We start from the raw sequence: 18,714 nt of genomic DNA, 5'->3' as shown, positions 1-18,714 counted from the left end.
TAACATTATGGGACATCTTCCTCACGTAGCCCTCAGCCCACCCTACACTGCCGAGGGCGACCGCCCCCCCACCCGCATGTGACCAGCCCCGGGGCCAGTGCCACACTGCATGGGCACCCTGTGTTCGCGGCTGGGGCCCCGCAGGGCTTCCTGCACCCCCTCATCTCTGCCCAGGGCCCCCTTTGGCTGCCAGCTGCCCATTCACTGTCCCTGCTGTCCTCTGCTTTGTAGGCTCCCAGCCGGTTGCAGAGGGCGCCTCTCTGGAGCTGACCTCCCAGAACACCCTCAGGTAACATCAGCAACCAAAATAATAGCTGTTCGTGGAGCTCTTTCCACCCTGGTCAGGGAAAAGCATTCCTGCACCACTGCAGTTCCTCCTGACCACTGTTCTACAGCTTGGATTCTCCCTACTTTACAAATGGGGAAACTGAGCTAGAGCAATCGAAGTAGGGCCACTCCCCTGCTAAAGGGTGGCCCGGAGATTTGAACCAGGTCCATTCTCACGCTCCCTTTTACCCCTCATGTCTCTGGAACTCGAAAGGCAGTGGCACATCTCGGGGTGACCAAAGGTCAGAGAGGTCATCTAAAAACTGGACAGAGGACTAGGCCTGGGCTCCTGGCACATGAGTGTTTTTGAGGAATCGGTTAGACGTATAGGAAGGATCCAGGTTGTCTCCTAGAGATTCTGATGCAGCTCCTTGGGGGAGGGACCTGGGAACAGTGTCCTTAGGAAGTTCCCAGCCAGCCTGAGGAACTGCTGGTGAGATGGCAAAATCTCACCATGTGCCAGGCACCGGGTCCCCCAATGAATGAGCGAACAACAGCAATCTGGTGAGGACATACTAGCATCGTCCTCCAGAGACAGAGTGGAGCTCAGAGAAGTTGAGTTTACTCAAAGCCACACAGCTTGAGAGTGGTAAAGTGGGCTTCCCTCATCAGAACCTGTGTGTCCCCACCCCTGCCCCCAGAGATGCCCCTGTGCAACCACACATCAAGGCCCGCCCCTGCCTAACCCCTGCAGCCGTTACAGCCTCAGGGGGTGAAACATCTAACTGCATCCTGGGAAGCAAAGAGGAGGAGCACTTCCTACTTCCGCATGGAAGTTCGTTGTCCCGGTTTCTCCTTCGAGCAGGACATATGAGGAAGGGCACTTGGCCCAGGTGGGCAGCTGAAGCTAGTCATCCTCTCACCCGTCTCTGCAAACAAGACGCCTCCCTCTCTGGACAGCCTGCGGGGCCCCTGGTTGGTTTGTGGGCTCACTTTGTCTCTGTTCTTTTGGGGCCACTCCAGGCTCTTGCCGCCTGTCTGTGCCCGTCATGCCCTGCTCTGTCCTCCCAGGGTGACCCTGAGCCGCAAAGCTGCTGTCCACGTGGACGGGGGCCGACGTCACACGTCCACCTGCCAGGACTCCTGCGTCCAAACTCCGAGACATGGCGGCCAATGGCAGCAAGGTGGCTGACGGGCAGATCTCCACGGAGGTCAGCGAGGCCCCCGTGGCCAACGACAAGCCCAAAACCCTGGTGGTCAAGGTGCAGAAGAAGGCGGGAGACCTTCCTGACCGGGACACGTGGAAGGGCCGCTTCGACTTTCTCATGTCCTGTGTGGGCTACGCCATCGGCCTGGGCAACGTCTGGCGGTTCCCCTATCTCTGCGGGAAGAACGGCGGCGGTAGGTGCCTCCCAGCTCAGCCCGTTCCCCATGGAAAGTGTGCCACGGGGGGCTTTTCTGAGGCTACCTCAGGGAAAATGTTCCCTAAAGACTCCAGAGAGCCCCGCTTTCTCTTTTCTTATTATCAAAGGATTCCCACGGGTCAGCCATGACACTTGGGGGCTGGCCTCTTCATTTGGCAAAGGGCTGGCCTCTTCATTTGGCAAAGTGCTGGGGATATAGCTTGAGCCTTGCATGTGGGTACAGCTTTTGAGGTGTGACATAAGGACCCCAGAAGACCCTGCTCTGGTGCCCCCTCCGGACCTCCTCCAAAGCTCATGAGCCTCTTGCTCCTCAACCCCCAGGGGCCTTCCTGATCCCCTACTTCTTGACGCTCATCTTTGCGGGGGTCCCGCTCTTCCTGCTGGAGTGCTCCCTGGGCCAGTACACCTCCATCGGGGGCCTGGGGGTATGGAAGCTAGCCCCCATGTTCAAGGGTAAGTCCAGAGTGGGGCTGTGGGGGGTGGCGGTGCTCCTGCCCACAGAACCTCGGGAGTCTTCTCAAGGCCCTGCCCGTGGGGGAAGCGGCCTGCCCAGCACAGCCTGAGCTGATGCTGCCCTCCCCAGCAAGTGGCTTCCGGCCAAAATGAACATAGACACCTAGAACATAGGCGGTAGAGAGGAGGACCCACTCCGGAGGCTGCCCACCGTCACCCACCCCGTACGGTCTGCCTCTCTCCCCACAAGTGCTGGGAGTGACTTTGCTTCCCGCTCAGTACTTGACGCTCAGTGGGGCCGTGCCTGACACCCAGGTGAGTGGCAAGGCCAAGCCTCATGCTTGCCGCAGCCCCAGCCATGCCGGGCCCACACGGCACATCCTGGCCTCCTCCCTGGCCTCCCGTGTTGACCTTGACCAAGTCCCTGCCTCTCGCCAGCATCCAGCCAGGCGGCTGGTGGGAAACAGCGCGCGTGCCGGCAGGTCTGCTCACTGTCCCGAATGACTCCCTCTCCCCCCAGGTGTGGGCCTCGCCGCTGCTGTGCTGTCCTTCTGGCTCAACATCTACTACATCGTCATCATCTCCTGGGCCATCTACTACCTGTACAACTCCTTCACCACGGTGAGCGGCCCTGGACCCGCCCACTGTCTGCGCTCTGGGACCACAGTCTGCACATGTGGCTTGTCCTCCTCGCCCTTGTCTCCCCACAAGTCAGGCAGTTGGTACCTGGCTGGTCCCCTGTGAATGTGGCATTGTTCGCCCATTCCGGGTGGACCCAGAAGGCTGCGTCAAATCTTGACCCTACTGTACACCAGCTGTGCAACTTCAGGAAAGAGACTTAACCTCTCTGAGCCTCGGTGCCTTCCTTTGTGAAAGTAGAACCTCATAGGATTGTTTGAGGATCAAGGAGTAAAGGTCAAGTTTATGAAGAGTTTGGAAATGAGCCCGTAATGAACACTGCAGACATTTATTGTTAGCATGAGCACACACAGGGGAAGTGAGAGGTTTCTTGCCAGGGCTGCACGCCTGGGGCTTGGTCCCAGGATGAACGCACATGACCTATGGGCCAGCTTGGAAAGTGAAAAAATTGAGGTTCAGGTTTCAGCCATGCTGTGTGGCCTTGAGCAAGTAGCCGTGCCTGTCTGTTCTCTAACACGGGGCTCACACAGCCGGCCTTTCCCGAGCTGGTGGGGAGGGGAGACGAGAGGTGACGGAGAAGAGGGTGGTGGGCTGGGCAGGGAGCCCCCAGGGCGCTCCTGCAGCTTGCCTGTGCTTCTGTCCTGCAGACGCTGCCGTGGAAGCAGTGTGACAACCCCTGGAACACAGACCGCTGCTTCTCCAACTACAGCATCGCCAACACCACCAACATGACCAGCGCCGTGGTGGAGTTCTGGGAGTGAGTCGGGGCCCATCCGTGGGGGACAGGCCCCCTCAAAGGGGGATGGGAGAAGCAGGTGCAGGCTGTCTGTGGAGATGTGGGCTGGGCTGTAATCCAGGTCCCGAGACATGAACGATACGACCCTTGGTACCAAAACTGAGATGCAGACAGCAGACTCAAACACCTCCCGCACGCTGGTCTGGCCAAGCAAGCAGGCAGGTGGTGGCAAGCCCAGGTGACCAGTGCTCAGAGGAGGGACGCAGAGGAGGCTGGGGGGCCCCGGAGGCGTCTCAGGATAAACCAGTGCCGGTGAGCACAAGCCTGAGAAAGGCCAGGAAGCGGGAGGAGTAGATAGTGGGTGATGAGAGTTTGAGGGGCTGCAGTGTGGACAGAGAGGACAGAGAAGCAGCGGCCAGCTCTCCAAGGACTTGCAGAGGCAGACGCATTCTGACACCACAGAAGGCATCACTGCCTTCCTTTACACAGGAGACATGAGGAGACTGGCAGTTTAGAAGGATCCCGCGGCTGGAGTAGGGCAGAGAGTAGTGAAGGGGAGGGTCCAGGCAGGAGGCCGCTGCAGCCATCTGGGGGAGCAATGACAGTGGCTGAGATGAGGGTTTTGAGGCACTGACAGGGTTTTGAGCCAAGAGTGCTTTCACTGATTCATATAAGGGGCCCAGCAGACCCCAGCGGCTCTTGGATCTTAATGATCACTGATGTCCGTGGAGGATGTCACTTGTGTCTGTGCCTGGGCACCCTCAGGTCACTGCAGCCTCTGCTCACCTCTGACTGTCCCTCGTTGGTACCCAGGCGCAACATGCATCAGATGACAGATGGACTGGATAAGCCAGGTCAGATCCGCTGGCCCCTGGCCATCACCCTGGCCATTGCCTGGGTCCTCGTGTACTTCTGTATCTGGAAGGGCGTTGGCTGGACTGGAAAGGTAAGGAGGGAGCACAGAGGTGGGTTTTCCCCTGACCAGGGAGTCTGTACCCCACAAGAGTCCCACCCAGCCTTGCCTTCAGCAGTCCCTGGACTCTCTCTCAGCCTCTGTTTCCTTTCCTGGAAAATGAGAATAATGACATGACCTATCTCCTGGGCAATGGTGAGGGTTAAAGGAAACAGTGTAGGGCAGACCCTTAGCACAGTGCCAGGCTCCTGGTCAGGCCTTTCATTCCCCCAGGGCCAGTGCAGCGAGAGGGCAAATGTCCCTCAAGGGCTGAACAGGCTTCCCTGGAGCATCAGCTCCTAGCAAGTCTCATTCTGGGTGTTGGGTCCTGAGACGACCTCCCGGCTTTGAGGGAGTGACAGAGATGGCTCAGTGGGTGGTTCAGAGCTCAGGCATTGTATTGGGACGGTCCTGAATTCAGAACCCAGCTCAGCAACTTACTTGGCTGTGTGACCTTGTTCTAGTCACTCTGCCTCTCGGATTCTGTTTCTACCTCAGTAAAACGGGACTCATCTGCTGTTTTGTTTTATTTTTTTTTTATGAGGATCAAAATGAGATGGTGCTTTTGCAAAGAACTCAGTAGCTAACAAGGGGCCTTGTGATTGCTTTTGTCTTTATTATCGGCCAATGCAAACTGGGGTGTCCAGCCCGGGGTGTCTGGGGAGGTGGAAATCCAAACAAGGAGAAGATAACTGGCTTCACCCCCATCGCTGTCTCCCTTCAAACCCCACCTCAGGATTCTGGGGGCAGAAGATAATTGGGTCCCCTCGTCCTGGCCTGAAGGAAGCCCGGTGGGCAGACATGTGAGGTCTTACAGCAAGTTAGGGAGCCAAGGGATTCGAGCCAGGGGATTTGAGTCAGGCTGGAGGCAGGGTCGTGTGGGTCATCCGGGGAGATTCAGACTAGCTGAGAAGCTGATGTGAGGAGAAGAACCTTATGAATGCCACCCTGCGCACAGACACACTGGTGGAAGGCTGCCCTCTTTCAGTCACATGGCAGTTCGGGACTCAGTGGGTTCCCAGGTCCCACGCTGGTCAAAACATCTCTGCTCTGTTCCTCAGCAAGGCAGGCAAGAGGAGGTGGGAGCCGCCCAGCCACCTTTAAGAAGCAGAGAAGGTAGCCTAGGGACCTTGGAAGGGACACTGCTGAAGTTGAATCTCAGTTCTCTGGTTCCTAGTCATGTGTGCTGGGACCTCTGGACCTCAGGCTCCTCATCTGTTAAGTGGGTATAATAATAGTACCTTATGAGGGTGTCACACACGAGGGGGATAACCTATGAAGCACTGTGGCGTAGTGTTCAGCACGTCTCGGTGCTCAATCTCAGTACCCAGTTAATTTTTTGAGATGGTATCTAGAATTCCTTCCAGATGAGGAGACTGGCTACTTGGTGGATGAGAGTAGGGCCTGTTACTACATTGTTTGAGGGAATCAATAAGTCCAGCAATAAGCACCTACTGAACACCTACTGTGTACCTTTTATATTCTGAGCATGGAGGACACGTTGCAAAAAAGCGAGACCTAGACAGATGCATCAAGCACGTTGTATGTCCTCGTCCACCAGAATCTCTGAGTAGTAGGTTGATTATACCATTTCGTAGGTAAGAAAAAGCAAGAGGGTAAGAAATTGACCCCATGTTGCACAACCTGTAGGTAACAGAAATGGTTTTGAATTTTTGTTTTCTAATTTCAAGTACAGTGGGTTTTCTACCAGTTCTGGCTGCTTTTCTTAGCCCAGCAGAGTCTCACAATCAGGCCAGAGAAAGGAAATAACCCAGAGGACAATGCATGCTGATGAGGAGACTGTCACCTCAGACTCTGAGATAAAGAGAGCATTGAACGTGAAAATTGCTCTTTCACACGAGTGAGCAAAGAAATACAACTTCAAACAATGACATCAGTCTTTTGAGTGTTAAATTGGCAAAAAATAATTTTCTGAATTATGGCACTCAGTATTGGCACCTTGGTGAATAAAGCAAGCTGTGTGATGTTAGACCCAGTTCAGCTTCTGAAGGGATTGAGACGACATGGGGCCAAAGCCTTTGGGAGGTTTATTCCTTTTGACTCTACAATTCCTCTTCTAGCAATCTTCTCTGAGAGTTCTGCCACTGCAGTCGGTAAAGTTTTATAGTCAAGAGTACTCCGTAGTATCATTTAGAGTCACATGAAATTGAAAGTAACCCAAATGGAATGTTTTAGGAAAAACTTCAAAAAGGATAGTGGAATCTCTGCAGAGATTGTGTTGTTTCATTAAAAGTCATATTTTATGAGATAATAGAATAATGTGTAGTAAACAAAACAAGAAACTAAGTGATGTGTACTTTGTTTTTTAACTTTAAACATGAAATGAAAAGGCAGATACATAATTGGAACCTCATTTTGCATAGAAATGTGATCATATATGCAAAAAAGTCTCACAAGGGGAACATTAATACATTAATATTTCATGCATCGAAGTGCTTGCTAGGCATTTATTGAGTCTCTACTGTAAATCATGGACTCTTCTAGGCTCTTGGAAAAAAGAGAAATGAATCAAATGAGGCCTTTCCCTGTGTAACTTACATTCTAGGAGTCATTGAAGGGAACTTAGTGTGTGTTCGTATATAATTTAAAAATTGTCCTGGCACATGCGTTACTTGAATAATTTGAACGGAAGTTCTCAAAAATATAGAAGGGGAAGGGAAAAGGAAACACTAGGCACTAGGGCGGTTGGTTCAGACTTTAGAGCAGGTTAGGAACCTGGGGTGTTCCTTGGAGGAAGAGGAACAGGTCCTGAACAACACATCTAGTGGCAGATGAATTGGGGAAGGGTCAGCTTTGGGTCCACCAGGGCACACACTGACTGCGAGGCCCACTTTCTCCAGGTGGTCTACTTCTCAGCCACGTATCCCTACATCATGTTGATCATCCTGTTCTTCCGTGGAGTGACGCTGCCCGGCGCCCGGGAGGGCATCCTCTTCTACATCACGCCCAACTTCCGCAAGCTGTCTGACTCAGAGGTGAGTGGACCTCGGCTTGGATCCGGCCCACACTTGAGCCCTGAGCCACCGTTTAGCAGCTGTAGGAGAAATTACTGCTCCTCTTTGACCCTCAAATGTAACCTGAGGAGATTTCCCCATAGAGCAGGCCAGCGGATGAAAAAGGCCACGGAGTGCGGTGACTATGATTATAATTTTAACCGTTTTTTTATGATTCTGCCCGTAGGTGTGGCTGGACGCTGCTACCCAGATCTTCTTCTCCTATGGGCTGGGCCTGGGGTCCTTGATTGCTCTGGGGAGCTACAACTCTTTCCACAACAATGTGTACAGGTGCCAGAGCAACTGAGTGCCATTCCTGCAAGGCCACGCCCCTGCAAGGCCACGCCCCTGAAAGGCCACGCCCCTGAAAGGCCACGCCCCTGAAAGGCCACGCCCCTGAAAGGCCACGCCCCTGAAAGGCCACGCCCCTGGCCTTTCTCCACTCCTGACTGCGCCCAGCCCTTTTGGTGTTTGGGTTCTGCCCAGCCCAGGCCCCTGGGGTGGACACACTAACCCTTGCCCACTTATCCACCTTCCTGCCACCCCACCCGCCTTGACCTGGCCCCTCCTCCGCAGGGATTCCATCATTGTCTGCTGCATCAATTCCTGCACCAGCATGTTCGCAGGGTTTGTCATCTTCTCCATTGTGGGTTTCATGGCCCATGTCACCAAGAGGTCCATTGCTGATGTGGCAGCCTCAGGTCAGCTCCACCCCAGGAGGGGCCGGTGGGGGGCTGGTAGGGGGGTCAGGAGGGGCTCACTGAGCTGGCAGCTGTGGTCCTGGTGGTCGTCATCATGTGACTTGCCCACACGGGTTATTACTATGTGTCAGGCAGGCAGTAAACGTGCTACAGGGGATAGAGTCCCGAGTCCTCCCAGCACCCCAGTAGATGCTAGCCAGCCCATTTCACAGATGAGGAAACAGGCTCCCTTATGTCACCTGACCAGCACTCATAGCTGGCAGGGGTGCAAGTGGAGATGGCTGGTATAAGCTGGCACCATCCTAGGCCACTCTGCCCCCCTTGGAATGGAAACTCTGGTCCAACTCAGACTCGCTCCCTGACGCAAGGCTCTCAAGTCAGGGCTGTGTGCCAGTTCCAAAAGTGTTCTCACCGGGGGATTGTACCCTCTCTGCTCACCACACCCACATAAAGGCCACAGGCCCGAAGGAAATGCTGCACCCCTTCCCTTGAGCCAGGAGATAGGAGGGGGCCTCTGGCTGCATGACAGAGCAGGGGCTCCAGGTAGCAGCGTGACGTGTCCCCACCTATTATGGGAATTGGGCAGGTGGAGGGAAAGGAATACATTGTGCACTGGTCCTGACTGCTCCTACTAGGGCGGCCCCACTTCTCATTTCTCTGGAATTCCAGAGCACCCTCCTTTTCAGAGCCAGACCCCCAGGTGGTCCCTGACCTCTCAAATACCTTCCCACACAGGCACTCAAACACAGCCGTGTTCTCTTCAGGCCTCTCCTCTCCTGCACTCCTTGTTGTAGCAAAAAGTCCCCCCATCCAGTGCCCAGGCCAGAAGCCCAGAGTCACGCTGGCCCCTCCCCCTCCCCTGCCTTCACTTCAAACTAATACCTAAGCACTGCCTCCCAGGCACCTCCCCAGCTGGCTGACTCTGCCCCTGCACCATCCCCACCGCAGGCCAGGCCACCTCAGCCCCTCATCTCATCTTACGGGTGCCCCTGCCTCTGAACCCCAGCCTGCAGCTTCCCCCACACTCTGTTGCTCTGTCTGGAAATGGCAGCACTCACCTGAAAGGTTTCTCCAAAGATGAACTGCAATGAAACTTAGAAGTGGGTACTGTGCTGGGTTTGCTGAGTACTTAGTGCTCTGCTTAGAAGGTGCTTAGTGCCCATTGATGTTTTTCTTTCTCTTCTGCCCTTCCCTCCCCAGGCCCTGGACTGGCCTTCTTGGCATACCCAGAAGCTGTGACCCAGCTGCCCATCTCTCCCCTCTGGGCCATCCTCTTCTTCTCCATGCTTCTGATGCTGGGCATTGACAGCCAGGTGAGGACCCCCTGGCACCTTCAGGAGCCCCCCATTCAGGCTCAGCGGGCTGGGAGCAAGCAGGGAGAGGAGGTCACTGCCTGAGGCCCCAGGAGATGGCAGAGAGTTTCACCCCTTAAGGTGTTCTTCACATGACAGCTCATTGTCCCCATTTTCCAGATGGGGTGCCTGATGGCCGAAGGGGAAGGACTCCTGAGGTCACAGGGGGTGGCACAGGCAGAATCGGGCTCAAATCCTGGGGCTCCATTGGCCCTGCTGTACCATGGTCAGGCTTGGGGGTGCTGGGGTTGGGGGCGGCGGCAGGGGCTGACCTCCATCCCCCCGAAGTTCTGCACCGTGGAGGGCTTCATCACCGCCCTGGTGGACGAGTACCCCAGACTCCTCCGCAACCGCAGGGAGCTCTTCATCGCTGCCGTCTGCATCATCTCTTACCTGATTGGCCTGTCTAACATCACCCAGGTGAGCACAGTCGACCCCTGGTGTGGTCTGCCCCAGGCCCACTCCCAGGTCTTCCTCGCCGGACTTGCCCTAACCACCTTCATCACCCGTGGCGCTCCACACCCTGCACACACAGCGGCAAGCCCGAAGGGGCTGCCCTCCAGCAGTTCCCAAGTTGCTAGACACTGGCTAGAAGAGAGGACAGAGCTAGAGCGTGCAGCCCTGGTCCTACCTGGGCTATCAGGGGCTGCTCCTAGGAGGCGCTGCAGGGACCGAGGTGCAGAAGAGAGGCTGGCTGGACAGTCAAACCAGAGTGGGCATCTGACGCAGACACCACCCCACTTTTCTTTTTCTATCAACTTTAATGAGCAATACCCTCTGCCTGCAAGCCCCCCCCACCCCCGCATCGAGTCAGAAGACATACAGGGAAACGACACATTGTGCAGTGATTATAAATGACCCTGAAGCCAAGAGCGCAGCCCGCAGCCCAGAGGAGCTGATTTCAGATCTGCCAAACCACTCCCAGGTCCTTATACAGTTCAGACTCAGAATTTGGGTTCCTTCTCTCCCCGTCCCTGAACACCTGCTCTGCTTTGGGCCTGGCAACACTTCTAGAGCTTACATTTAGGTGGACAAGACTGACATACAAATTAAATCCTTAAATGTCATAAGAAAACAGGATAATGGTCACAGAGAGTGACCAGGGGGAATTTGAGGGAGATCACCTCAGAGCCGTGAGGGGCAGTCCTCTGAGAAAGTGATATTTGACCTGAGGCTCAGATGATGAAGAAGAGTCAGCCAGAGGAAGATCTAGCTGGGGAAACAATGACAGCAGGTGCAAAGGCCCTGGGGTCAGAATGGGCAGGGCGAGAGCTTACTGTATAGGTAGAGTGAGGGGCTGGTTGGTCAGTGGTGGGTATTGAACCAGATCATGCAGGACATGACAGGCCAAGTCGTTTGGATTTTATTTTGTTATTTTATTTATTTTACTCTACTCATCTGTGTACTGTGTTATGGTTTTGCTTAAGCGATGCCGGATTTTAAGCAGGGGAGACACATGACTGTTCAGCACTGTAGGAAGATGACTCTCTCCATCTATTGTGTGCTCTGCCCCCGCAGCGGCCCCCTCTGCCAGCTAGGCTCTCTCTCCCCAGCCCAGGAGTTGATGGCCACATCCATGGTCTCGTGGTGCTTCCGGTCACCTGCTCTCAAGTTCTCTTGCTGCGTTGAAACCCACCCCAACCTCAGACTCCAAGCCCACACCCCTGTGTACGGGGTGCCCCTGGGAAGGGGACCATCCTCACCTCATTTTCTCCTGCAGGGGGGCATTTATGTCTTCAAGCTGTTTGATTACTACTCTGCCAGTGGCATGAGCCTGCTGTTCCTCGTTTTCTTTGAATGTGTCTCCATTTCTTGGTTTTACGGTGAGCATCAAGCCCCTCCCTTTCTCTCCCTCATTCATTCATCCATTTTTCCTTGCCTCCCTCATCATGCATCAGATACAACCATCAACCCCCCCACTGATGAATTTCTTCCATCCTCAACAATTCAGTGACATCAAGGCAGGAGGCCTCTTGTTTAGAAGACCCCGTAAGAAGAGTCAAGTTAACTCACTTAAATGGGAGTTGAAATTTCTTGCTAAATATGGGGGTGAAAAAGCTTCTTTTTTCCTTGGGGAAGTAAAATCAACACTGCAGGGAAAAAAAAAACCACGAAGTTGCAGATAACAAGATGGGGCTGTAATTAAAAGTGGCGCGCTGCCTTCGAACAAGGAAGGGAACGGTCATTTGCTGATGTCGTTGCCTTGGTTTCTAGCCCCCACTGCGTGGTAGTTACCAAAAGTCCTCCCTGCGCATCACCACAGCCACCACTGCTTGAAGGGCATGTTCTCGGGGGCCCCCTTCGTCCAAGATAGTCACGCTGTCCTCTGCATCCCTTGCCATCCGCCCTTCTCGTCACTGTCCCTCCTGACTTCCTAACTGGCCTGACGCTGGCAGGGCCTCCCGGCCAGTGACTCTGCTTACGTGCCCAGCCTCACTCTCCTAAACTTGACAACACCTGCCCTTTTCTGCAGTTTGCAGTTCCGTGCAAGCGGTGGCCAGTTGCTTAGTGTCAGATCAGGGGGACAGTCCCCTGCTCGGCCAGACTTCAAAGGCCTGGCAAATAGAGGTGGAGGGGGGATGTTGAGAGTAACAGGGACATGTGTCATGAGTTTGGTGCGTAGATGTTTTCATGTTCAGGTGACTTGGTTTCCCACAAAAACCCACTTGTTTGGGGTTTTGGTTACCTAGAGACTGAGCGCCCGGGGCACAGGCCACACATTACAGACAAGCTGTGACTCAGGGAGGTGAGGTGACTGAGCGAGAAGGGCCAGTTGGGGCTCTGAACCTGCAGCGCCCCCCAATGCATCCATCCTGCCTGTTCTTACCCCCATATCACAGGTGTTAACCGATTCTATGACAACATCCAAGAGATGGTCGGCTCCCGGCCCTGCATCTGGTGGAAGCTCTGCTGGTCCTTCTTCACCCCGATCATCGTGGCGGTGAGTGAGGCTTGAGTGGCCCGGTTAGGGAGAGGCTAGACCAGGCCCCGGGCAGCTCAGGCCCAGAGAGAAGCTTCTGCAAGCAAAGGTGGGCAGGAGAGGCCCCATTGCCTGTGTCCTGCTGCTTCCCATTTCTGGGCATCCGCACCCTGTGTGGTACATTACTCAATCCTGAAAAATCTAAGCAAAATAGACAGTGGCCCCACAGAGGCCCTGAGATCACGCAGCCAGCAGCATCCACCCAAATCAGGTGGCCTGACGGTGAAGCCCAGATCATCTGGGCGTCGGGGGGGGGGGTGGCACTCCCTGCAGCCCTCATTCCCTTCTGCAGGAGGAAACAGACAGAGCAGACCCAGGCAGAGAGGCTGCCCCAAGTCCTTGTTAGGGCTGGGCCCTGGTATATGTCTCCTGAACAGTCAACCACTCCCAAGCTGGGGGCAGACATCCAACCTTGTTTTGCTTGCCAAGCAGGTTAACGTGGAGAACACGCCTTTTTCTCTTGGTCCTCCCAGAGAAACCACCTCTTATCAGTCCTTCCAGAGAGGATGCCTTTTACTAGTGTTCCGCCCAGTGAGAGCGCCTCCTTCAACCTGACAGTCTAGGAAGGTGCTCCTTTCTGCGAGTGCTCACAGGGAGGGCTCCTTTTGCTCCTGGTCCTCCCGGAAAGGTCCTTCCCCGCTGTGCCCAAAGGTGCCTCCTGGACCAGCAGTGGCCTTGGGTGCAGGATTCCCGAGATGCTGAGGGTCAGCCTCAGGGTGGGGGCGGAGAGCAGTGGACATCACGGTCTGAGGAAGGGTCCTGGCTGTCCAGTGTGGGCCTGACTGCCTCTCCTTCGCCTCTCCAGGGTGTGTTCATTTTCAGCGCAGTGCAGATGACTCCTCTCACCATGGGGAGCTATGTTTTCCCCAAATGGGGCCAGGGCGTGGGCTGGCTCATGGCTCTGTCTTCCATGGTCCTCATCCCCGGGTACATGGCCTACATGTTCCTCACCTTAAAGGGCTCCCTGAAGCAGGTAAGTCCCTTCACCTTGCGGCATGTGTCCCCCTCCCCTCGGGGAGCCTACGGTCTAGCAGGGAGACCGGCGAAGTCCATGCCAGTGACAGCAGAGTGTTATGCTGCATCGTGACAGGGGTGATGACAGTTAGGAAAGGCTTCCAGGAAGAGGAGGCAGCAACCGGGGGACTAAGGCTGACTAGAGTTACAAGTAGGAGAAGAACGACTGTCCCTGGAAGAGGATGGGAAGCATGTGCCGAGCCCAGGGGTATAACTGAGCATTGTGCCTGGAGAGCAGAGGGGGGGGAGGTGCAGGTGGGGTGGTAAGAAATGAGAGGGGTAGAGACTGAGAATGTGAGCGCTGTAGCCCAGAGGCCCTGCACCGGTGAGTCTCAGACCTTCTTTCCCACCAAGTGATACCTTGTAGTCTCACCAGAGCCAGAGGAAGGGGGCTGCATAAAGAAAACAGAGTGGGATGAAGAGGTTGGGTTTGTGTGCTCCGGGCTGGTCTCATTTCACTGATGGGGAAACTGAGGCCAAGCAGGAAAACCCCTGGCCCATCCCTTGCAGTAAATTACTAGCAGAGTTGGGGCTCTCAGGCCCTGCTTCCATCTCCAGGTTATTCTCATTTCTCATGAGCTGCTGCCGAGCGGGTCAGACCTTAGAGAGGCAGAGGGGCGTGCTGGAGCGGAGACCACAGCTCGTGCAAAGGCCCTGTGGCAGGAAAGGGCAGGGTGTGTCTGGTGGGGCAGGGTTGAGGGATGTGCGCAGAGAAGGCAGTGGCAATTACATCCATTCAGTAAATGTGTGTTGGACACCTGCTGTGTGCTAGACACTGATGTCTGTGCTGGGGCACGAAACAGGCAAAAGTCCCACCCTCGTGGAGCTTCCATTCTAGTGGTAGAAGATAACAAGTAACTAGGAAAGTCTGCCAGTGAGGGTGAGTTCTCGGGACAAAAATTAGGTGGGAGGGAGGTTTAGGGAGCATTGAGAGGGTCCCCCTGAGGAGCTAACACCAAAACAAGACCACCTACCTGCCTCGCCTGCATGAGGTGCCGTGGGGAAACCAGTGTGACCGGGGGCGGGAGGGGGCGTGACAGGGTGAGGGGGGACCCCAAGTTGAGGTGTCAGAGCTGGAACAGCTTGGGCTGTGGGACGTTGCTCAAATGTGAGCTGAGGGACGTTATCGCACTAGGCTTTAGATAATCCGCTGGCTGCGTTGGGAAGAGAGAGAAGTGAGAGAGGTGGAGGGGGCGGGGCTGGTCTGCAGTAGCCCAAGTGAGAGGAGCCGTGGCTTGGGCCAGGGAGGGGCACAGGCTCTGGAGCTGGGGAGCCTGGTTGGCATGTGGCAGCAGTTTGAAGTCAAGGCAGACAGGAGAGACTTGAGGGGGGCGGTGCAGGGGCCACTCTCACCCCAGCTCCCATTCTCCTGGTGCCCACAGCGCATCCAGGTCATGATCCAGCCCAGCGAAGACATCGTGCGCCCCGAGAATGGTCCGGAGCAGCCCCAGGCCAGTGGCTCAGCCAGCAAAGAGGCCTACATCTAGGGGTGTGGGGCGGCCCGCCGAGCCGGCACTCTCACCCCCCACCTGGCTGCAGTGACCACCACTTGATGTCTGAAGATACCGTCTGTCTCAACCTACCTCGAGTGGCGAGTCCAGACACCATCACCACGCAGAGAGGGGAGGTGGGGGACAGTCACACCCCGGTGGGCCCCGCCACAGACAGGGATGCACCCTCGGGCTGGTGACCTTTTCAATTCAGGCCCCGTAGGCATCAAGCAATCGGCCTTTGTGACTGCCAAGTAGATCATTTTATCCCGCCAGTGAGCGTGACTCGGCGAGGCCGCACGCTCCGGCTTTTAGTCGTGTTCCCGACTGTTCTTTTACTGCCGAAACCCATGACTGTTACCTTGGACTTTGCAGGAGTTTAGTTCTGATGGAACCTACTCTGTGCACATGGAAAGGGCGTTTTGTATAACGGGATTCCCGGGGGGAGCTTTCTCTCCAGCAGCAAGGGGCCAGCCGAAGCTTAGCCGGATTTTCTTTTCGTGGTTTTCTCCTTCCCGAGGCAGCTTGACAAAACCACGCCCCAGGACCTCAGTCGGCCCCCCAGGGCTGCTGCCCCAGCCCTCTGCACCCCACTGGGCTGCGTGTGCAGCTCTGGCCCGGCTGCCCCCGCCTTGCCAGGCTGTTATGGGGTCCCTGGCCTAGTCGCCACCCTTTCAGCAGCGCCCCGCCACCAGGAAGCTGCCATGAGCACAATCGAGCTTTCAGATGGCCGTTCTGGGGGCCTGGGGGTCCATGGGGATATTCCCTCAACAGGAGCCCGTTTCTCACAGGCTGTCCAGTTCTGTTGGTGTCAGGTATCCTTCGGGCTCCCTCTTCTCCCTCACTGCCGCCCCTGGTCAAAGCTGCCACTTCTCACCTTCTCGAAATTCCGCAGCTGGCAGCTGCTCGCTCACTGCCACTGGAGTCTACCCAGCCTACTAACTGAGGAGCGAGCATGAACCCCCCAAATGCTGCTGAGATGAAACCCCTTCCGCGGGAAGCACTGTCTCTTCCTTTCTGGAATCGGGCTCTGCGGTGTCGGGAGCAAATAGGGTGAAGGCCGTTCCTTGCAAGCTGCAGGAACTCAGTGTTCTCATTCGCCGGGAAGATGGGTTCCCATGTAGCAAACCCTATGTTTTCCCCTGTAGCTCCTTAGCTAGTTAGCTCACAAGCTGTGTTTTATGACTAATCCTTAATAACGATGGTGAATAACTGTGACTGTTTTTTAATCTCTTGTCATTCTCATCTGAAAGTGACCAGCACACACCAGTTCTTGCAATAAGGTATCACCCTCAGAATATTAAGCACATTATCGTAGAGGATAAATCCCACAAAGTACGTGTACCCATGTAGCTGCACACACCTGTATTTTCATCCTCACACGTGGTAGACATGTCTCCTCTGCTATTGTGTAGGAAACCTAAGGCGTCATCTGTGGTCATCTGTAAAATAGTCTCATTGCTAAAGCATCCCCAGTGCCAGCTGGTAAATCCATGATCACACAGCGTATGTATTGTTCAATTCTAGCGTTTAGAATGAAAAGAACCCTATCTCACGGCCCCACCCCCATCCTGTGTGAATTCCTCTAGCATAAGGGCAGGAAGACTTATAACTTTTCTCTTTGTTCTTCAATGTGAAACTAAGACCGAGTCTCTCTCAGACAAATGCAGTGTATTTGATGTTTGTAAGCGAATCTAAGTGAGATGTTTGGCAAGAAATCCCTTAACTGATTTCCATCCAAACCTACTTATATAGCACAATATGATGTGATGTACAATTACTGTGAGAACTGTGAATATGTGTAACTTTTTTTAGTATTTGCCCTGGGGGAAGGGAAAGATACTGTATTATCATATATGCTTTTTTTTTTTTTTGCAATAAGGGTTTATTCTCAGAACACCAAGTAAATCTATCTCTATATTAAAAGATATATGTAATATATACATATTCAAACTATATACAGAGCCTGTTTTAAAAGAAAATACAGTATTATTTAGTAAAACTATCTGTTCTATGGACCAAATGTAAAATATTTATAAATGAAGATGCATTTTAAATGTCTATAAATGGTGTCATGGCTAAAGCACGGGCGTTATGTATGTTTCTAAGAATCTAGAGGAAAAATAATAAAGGTTCTATGAGTTCCAGTGGCAAGCTCTCCTTTTTTGGGGTGGGGACACAATGGCCCTTTTCATCCATACAACACACACGCAACTGCTTCTCCCCACCCCCCACCCCCACCCCGGAAGAGAGGGATACTCAGTCTCAAAATCCAGTGAGAGGGAGCTGGACCCTGCAAAAAATTTGGCTGAGTGACTAGGAAATGACTGAGTGCCCAGTGCGGTGTGGGACTTTCAGCAAGCTGGGCGGCTTTGATGTGGTCAACATGAGGAGTTAACCCTTGACAGGCATTCGGTACCGGGCCCTGGAGGAGGTCTAACAGGAAGGAAACACCAGAGCATCACGTCACGGTGGACAGGCTCAAAACAGCATCGAAAGCATATTTGAGTGAAAGTCCCAAGCCACCAGTAGAAACTGCATGACCAAAGCCACCGTAGACCCAAAGCCCGACACCGCTGGACGAACCCCGTGTGACAGCCACTGAACGGGAGGCCTCCTTCGGGACCCCCCTGCAGGGGCGACCCTGCCTCTTCATCTGTCCTCACATAAATCTCAGCCTGCTGGCTGCTGGCAGGAGCTGGCCTATTTCTCTAACAAAGCTCTTGCTCTGCTCCCACCGTGGAGCAGCTGGGCTTCATTCTCTGTTCCTCTGGCCACTGTTCCCGGTTCGCCGTCGTGTGTCAAACTGAATCTACACCGAAAACCTAGGCAGTGGGAGAGCACGTTGGGTTAATGGTGACATTTATTCATTGGGTCACTCCTCAAAATACTTACTTTTAAACCTTTAGAAAACATTGGAGAGGTAGAAAGGGCCACCTCTGGCGCTCACCCACATTCACGCCTTGTGCCGCTGTTGGGTCGGGCAGCACCACGCTGATAAAAAAACGAGAGTCACGGGACAGGCTACATAATGAGGATGCTGCTCAAGAGCAAGGTCCCGGCCTTTTTATTGGCAAACTAGTGATGCAGCATTAGTCACATGGGGAAGCAGAAAGGAGACGGGGAAGTAGAAAGCAGGGGAAGGATGGAACTGTACTTCTCATCTGCTGGTGGCTATGTATCATAGATCAAACTCTGACTCGCCAGTCAGGATTTCAATCTCAACTTCTGGGGTCCTCTGTTACACATCAGTCAGTGGCCCCCCAGACGTTCCCGGTCACACCTTGTGATGTATAAGTCAAGAGTAAGTTATGCATCTGTCATGAGCCCCTGGTCATACCTCTGGTGATATGTACCCTTCCCAGCTCTATGCTCCTAATTGATGTCAAAGGCACTTTGTAGGATTGAGCGCTTATGACTGGGCCGTTCTGACCTTGCTTTAGGGGTACAGAAATGTAGGTAATAAAATGGAGGCTGGATTGGCCACTTAGGATTAGTAGACCCACATGCTACCCATAACTGTGTTTGGTTGAGGTTCAGCATGGGAAGCAGAACCCTGACGGAGTGAGGGGTGGGTTACAGGAACAGGACCTTCCAGCAGGACCCAGAGGCGGACATCAGGAAGGCTGCCTTCATCTGGTCCAGGCCCTCAGTCCTCAACAGACACTGCCACAGATAACCTGGCTGTCTCC

At 54.3% G+C, this 18,714-nt stretch overlaps 1 protein-coding gene across 2 annotated transcripts; it reads left to right on the top strand.

Moving 5' to 3' along the window:
• Positions 1-230: 230 nt before the first annotated feature.
• SLC6A1 (solute carrier family 6 (neurotransmitter transporter), member 1) lies at positions 231-17,163 on the top strand. Of its 2 annotated transcripts, XM_012732189.1 has the most exons (15): positions 231-289; positions 1,339-1,668; positions 2,013-2,144; positions 2,665-2,765; positions 3,431-3,540; positions 4,333-4,465; positions 7,333-7,467; positions 7,673-7,776; positions 8,062-8,186; positions 9,387-9,499; positions 9,827-9,958; positions 11,259-11,361; positions 12,379-12,479; positions 13,324-13,491; positions 14,915-15,250. In XM_012732189.1, the coding sequence occupies exons 2-15, from the start codon at positions 1,431-1,433 to the stop codon at positions 15,017-15,019; spliced, it is 1,800 nt and encodes a 599-aa protein (XP_012587643.1). In that variant the 5' UTR covers positions 231-289; positions 1,339-1,430; the 3' UTR covers positions 15,020-15,250. The 2 variants fall into 2 exon arrangements, with proteins under 2 accessions (XP_012587643.1, XP_004692432.1); XM_004692375.2 differs by lacking the exon at positions 231-289 and having other exon boundaries at positions 14,915-17,163.
• The last annotated feature ends 1,551 nt before the right edge of the window (positions 17,164-18,714 follow it).

This window comes from Condylura cristata, unplaced genomic scaffold (assembly GCF_000260355.1).
Source record: "Condylura cristata isolate star-nosed mole 26May11 unplaced genomic scaffold, ConCri1.0 scaffold00033, whole genome shotgun sequence".
NCBI lineage: Eukaryota > Metazoa > Chordata > Mammalia > Eulipotyphla > Talpidae > Condylura > Condylura cristata.
This window is presented reverse-complemented; position numbering and strand designations above follow the sequence as displayed.

Excerpts from the sequence above, each read along its gene's own strand:
- SLC6A1 (XM_004692375.2), top strand. The coding sequence starts at position 1,431 with ATGGCGGCCAATGGCAGCAAGGTGGCTGACGGGCAGATCTCCACGGAG. Across the intron at positions 3,541-4,332 it reads GCCGTGGTGGAGTTCTGGGA|GCGCAACATGCATCAGATGA; the intron begins GTGAGTCGGGGC and ends GTTGGTACCCAG. Across the intron at positions 8,187-9,386 it reads TGCTGATGTGGCAGCCTCAG|GCCCTGGACTGGCCTTCTTG; the intron begins GTCAGCTCCACC and ends TTCCCTCCCCAG.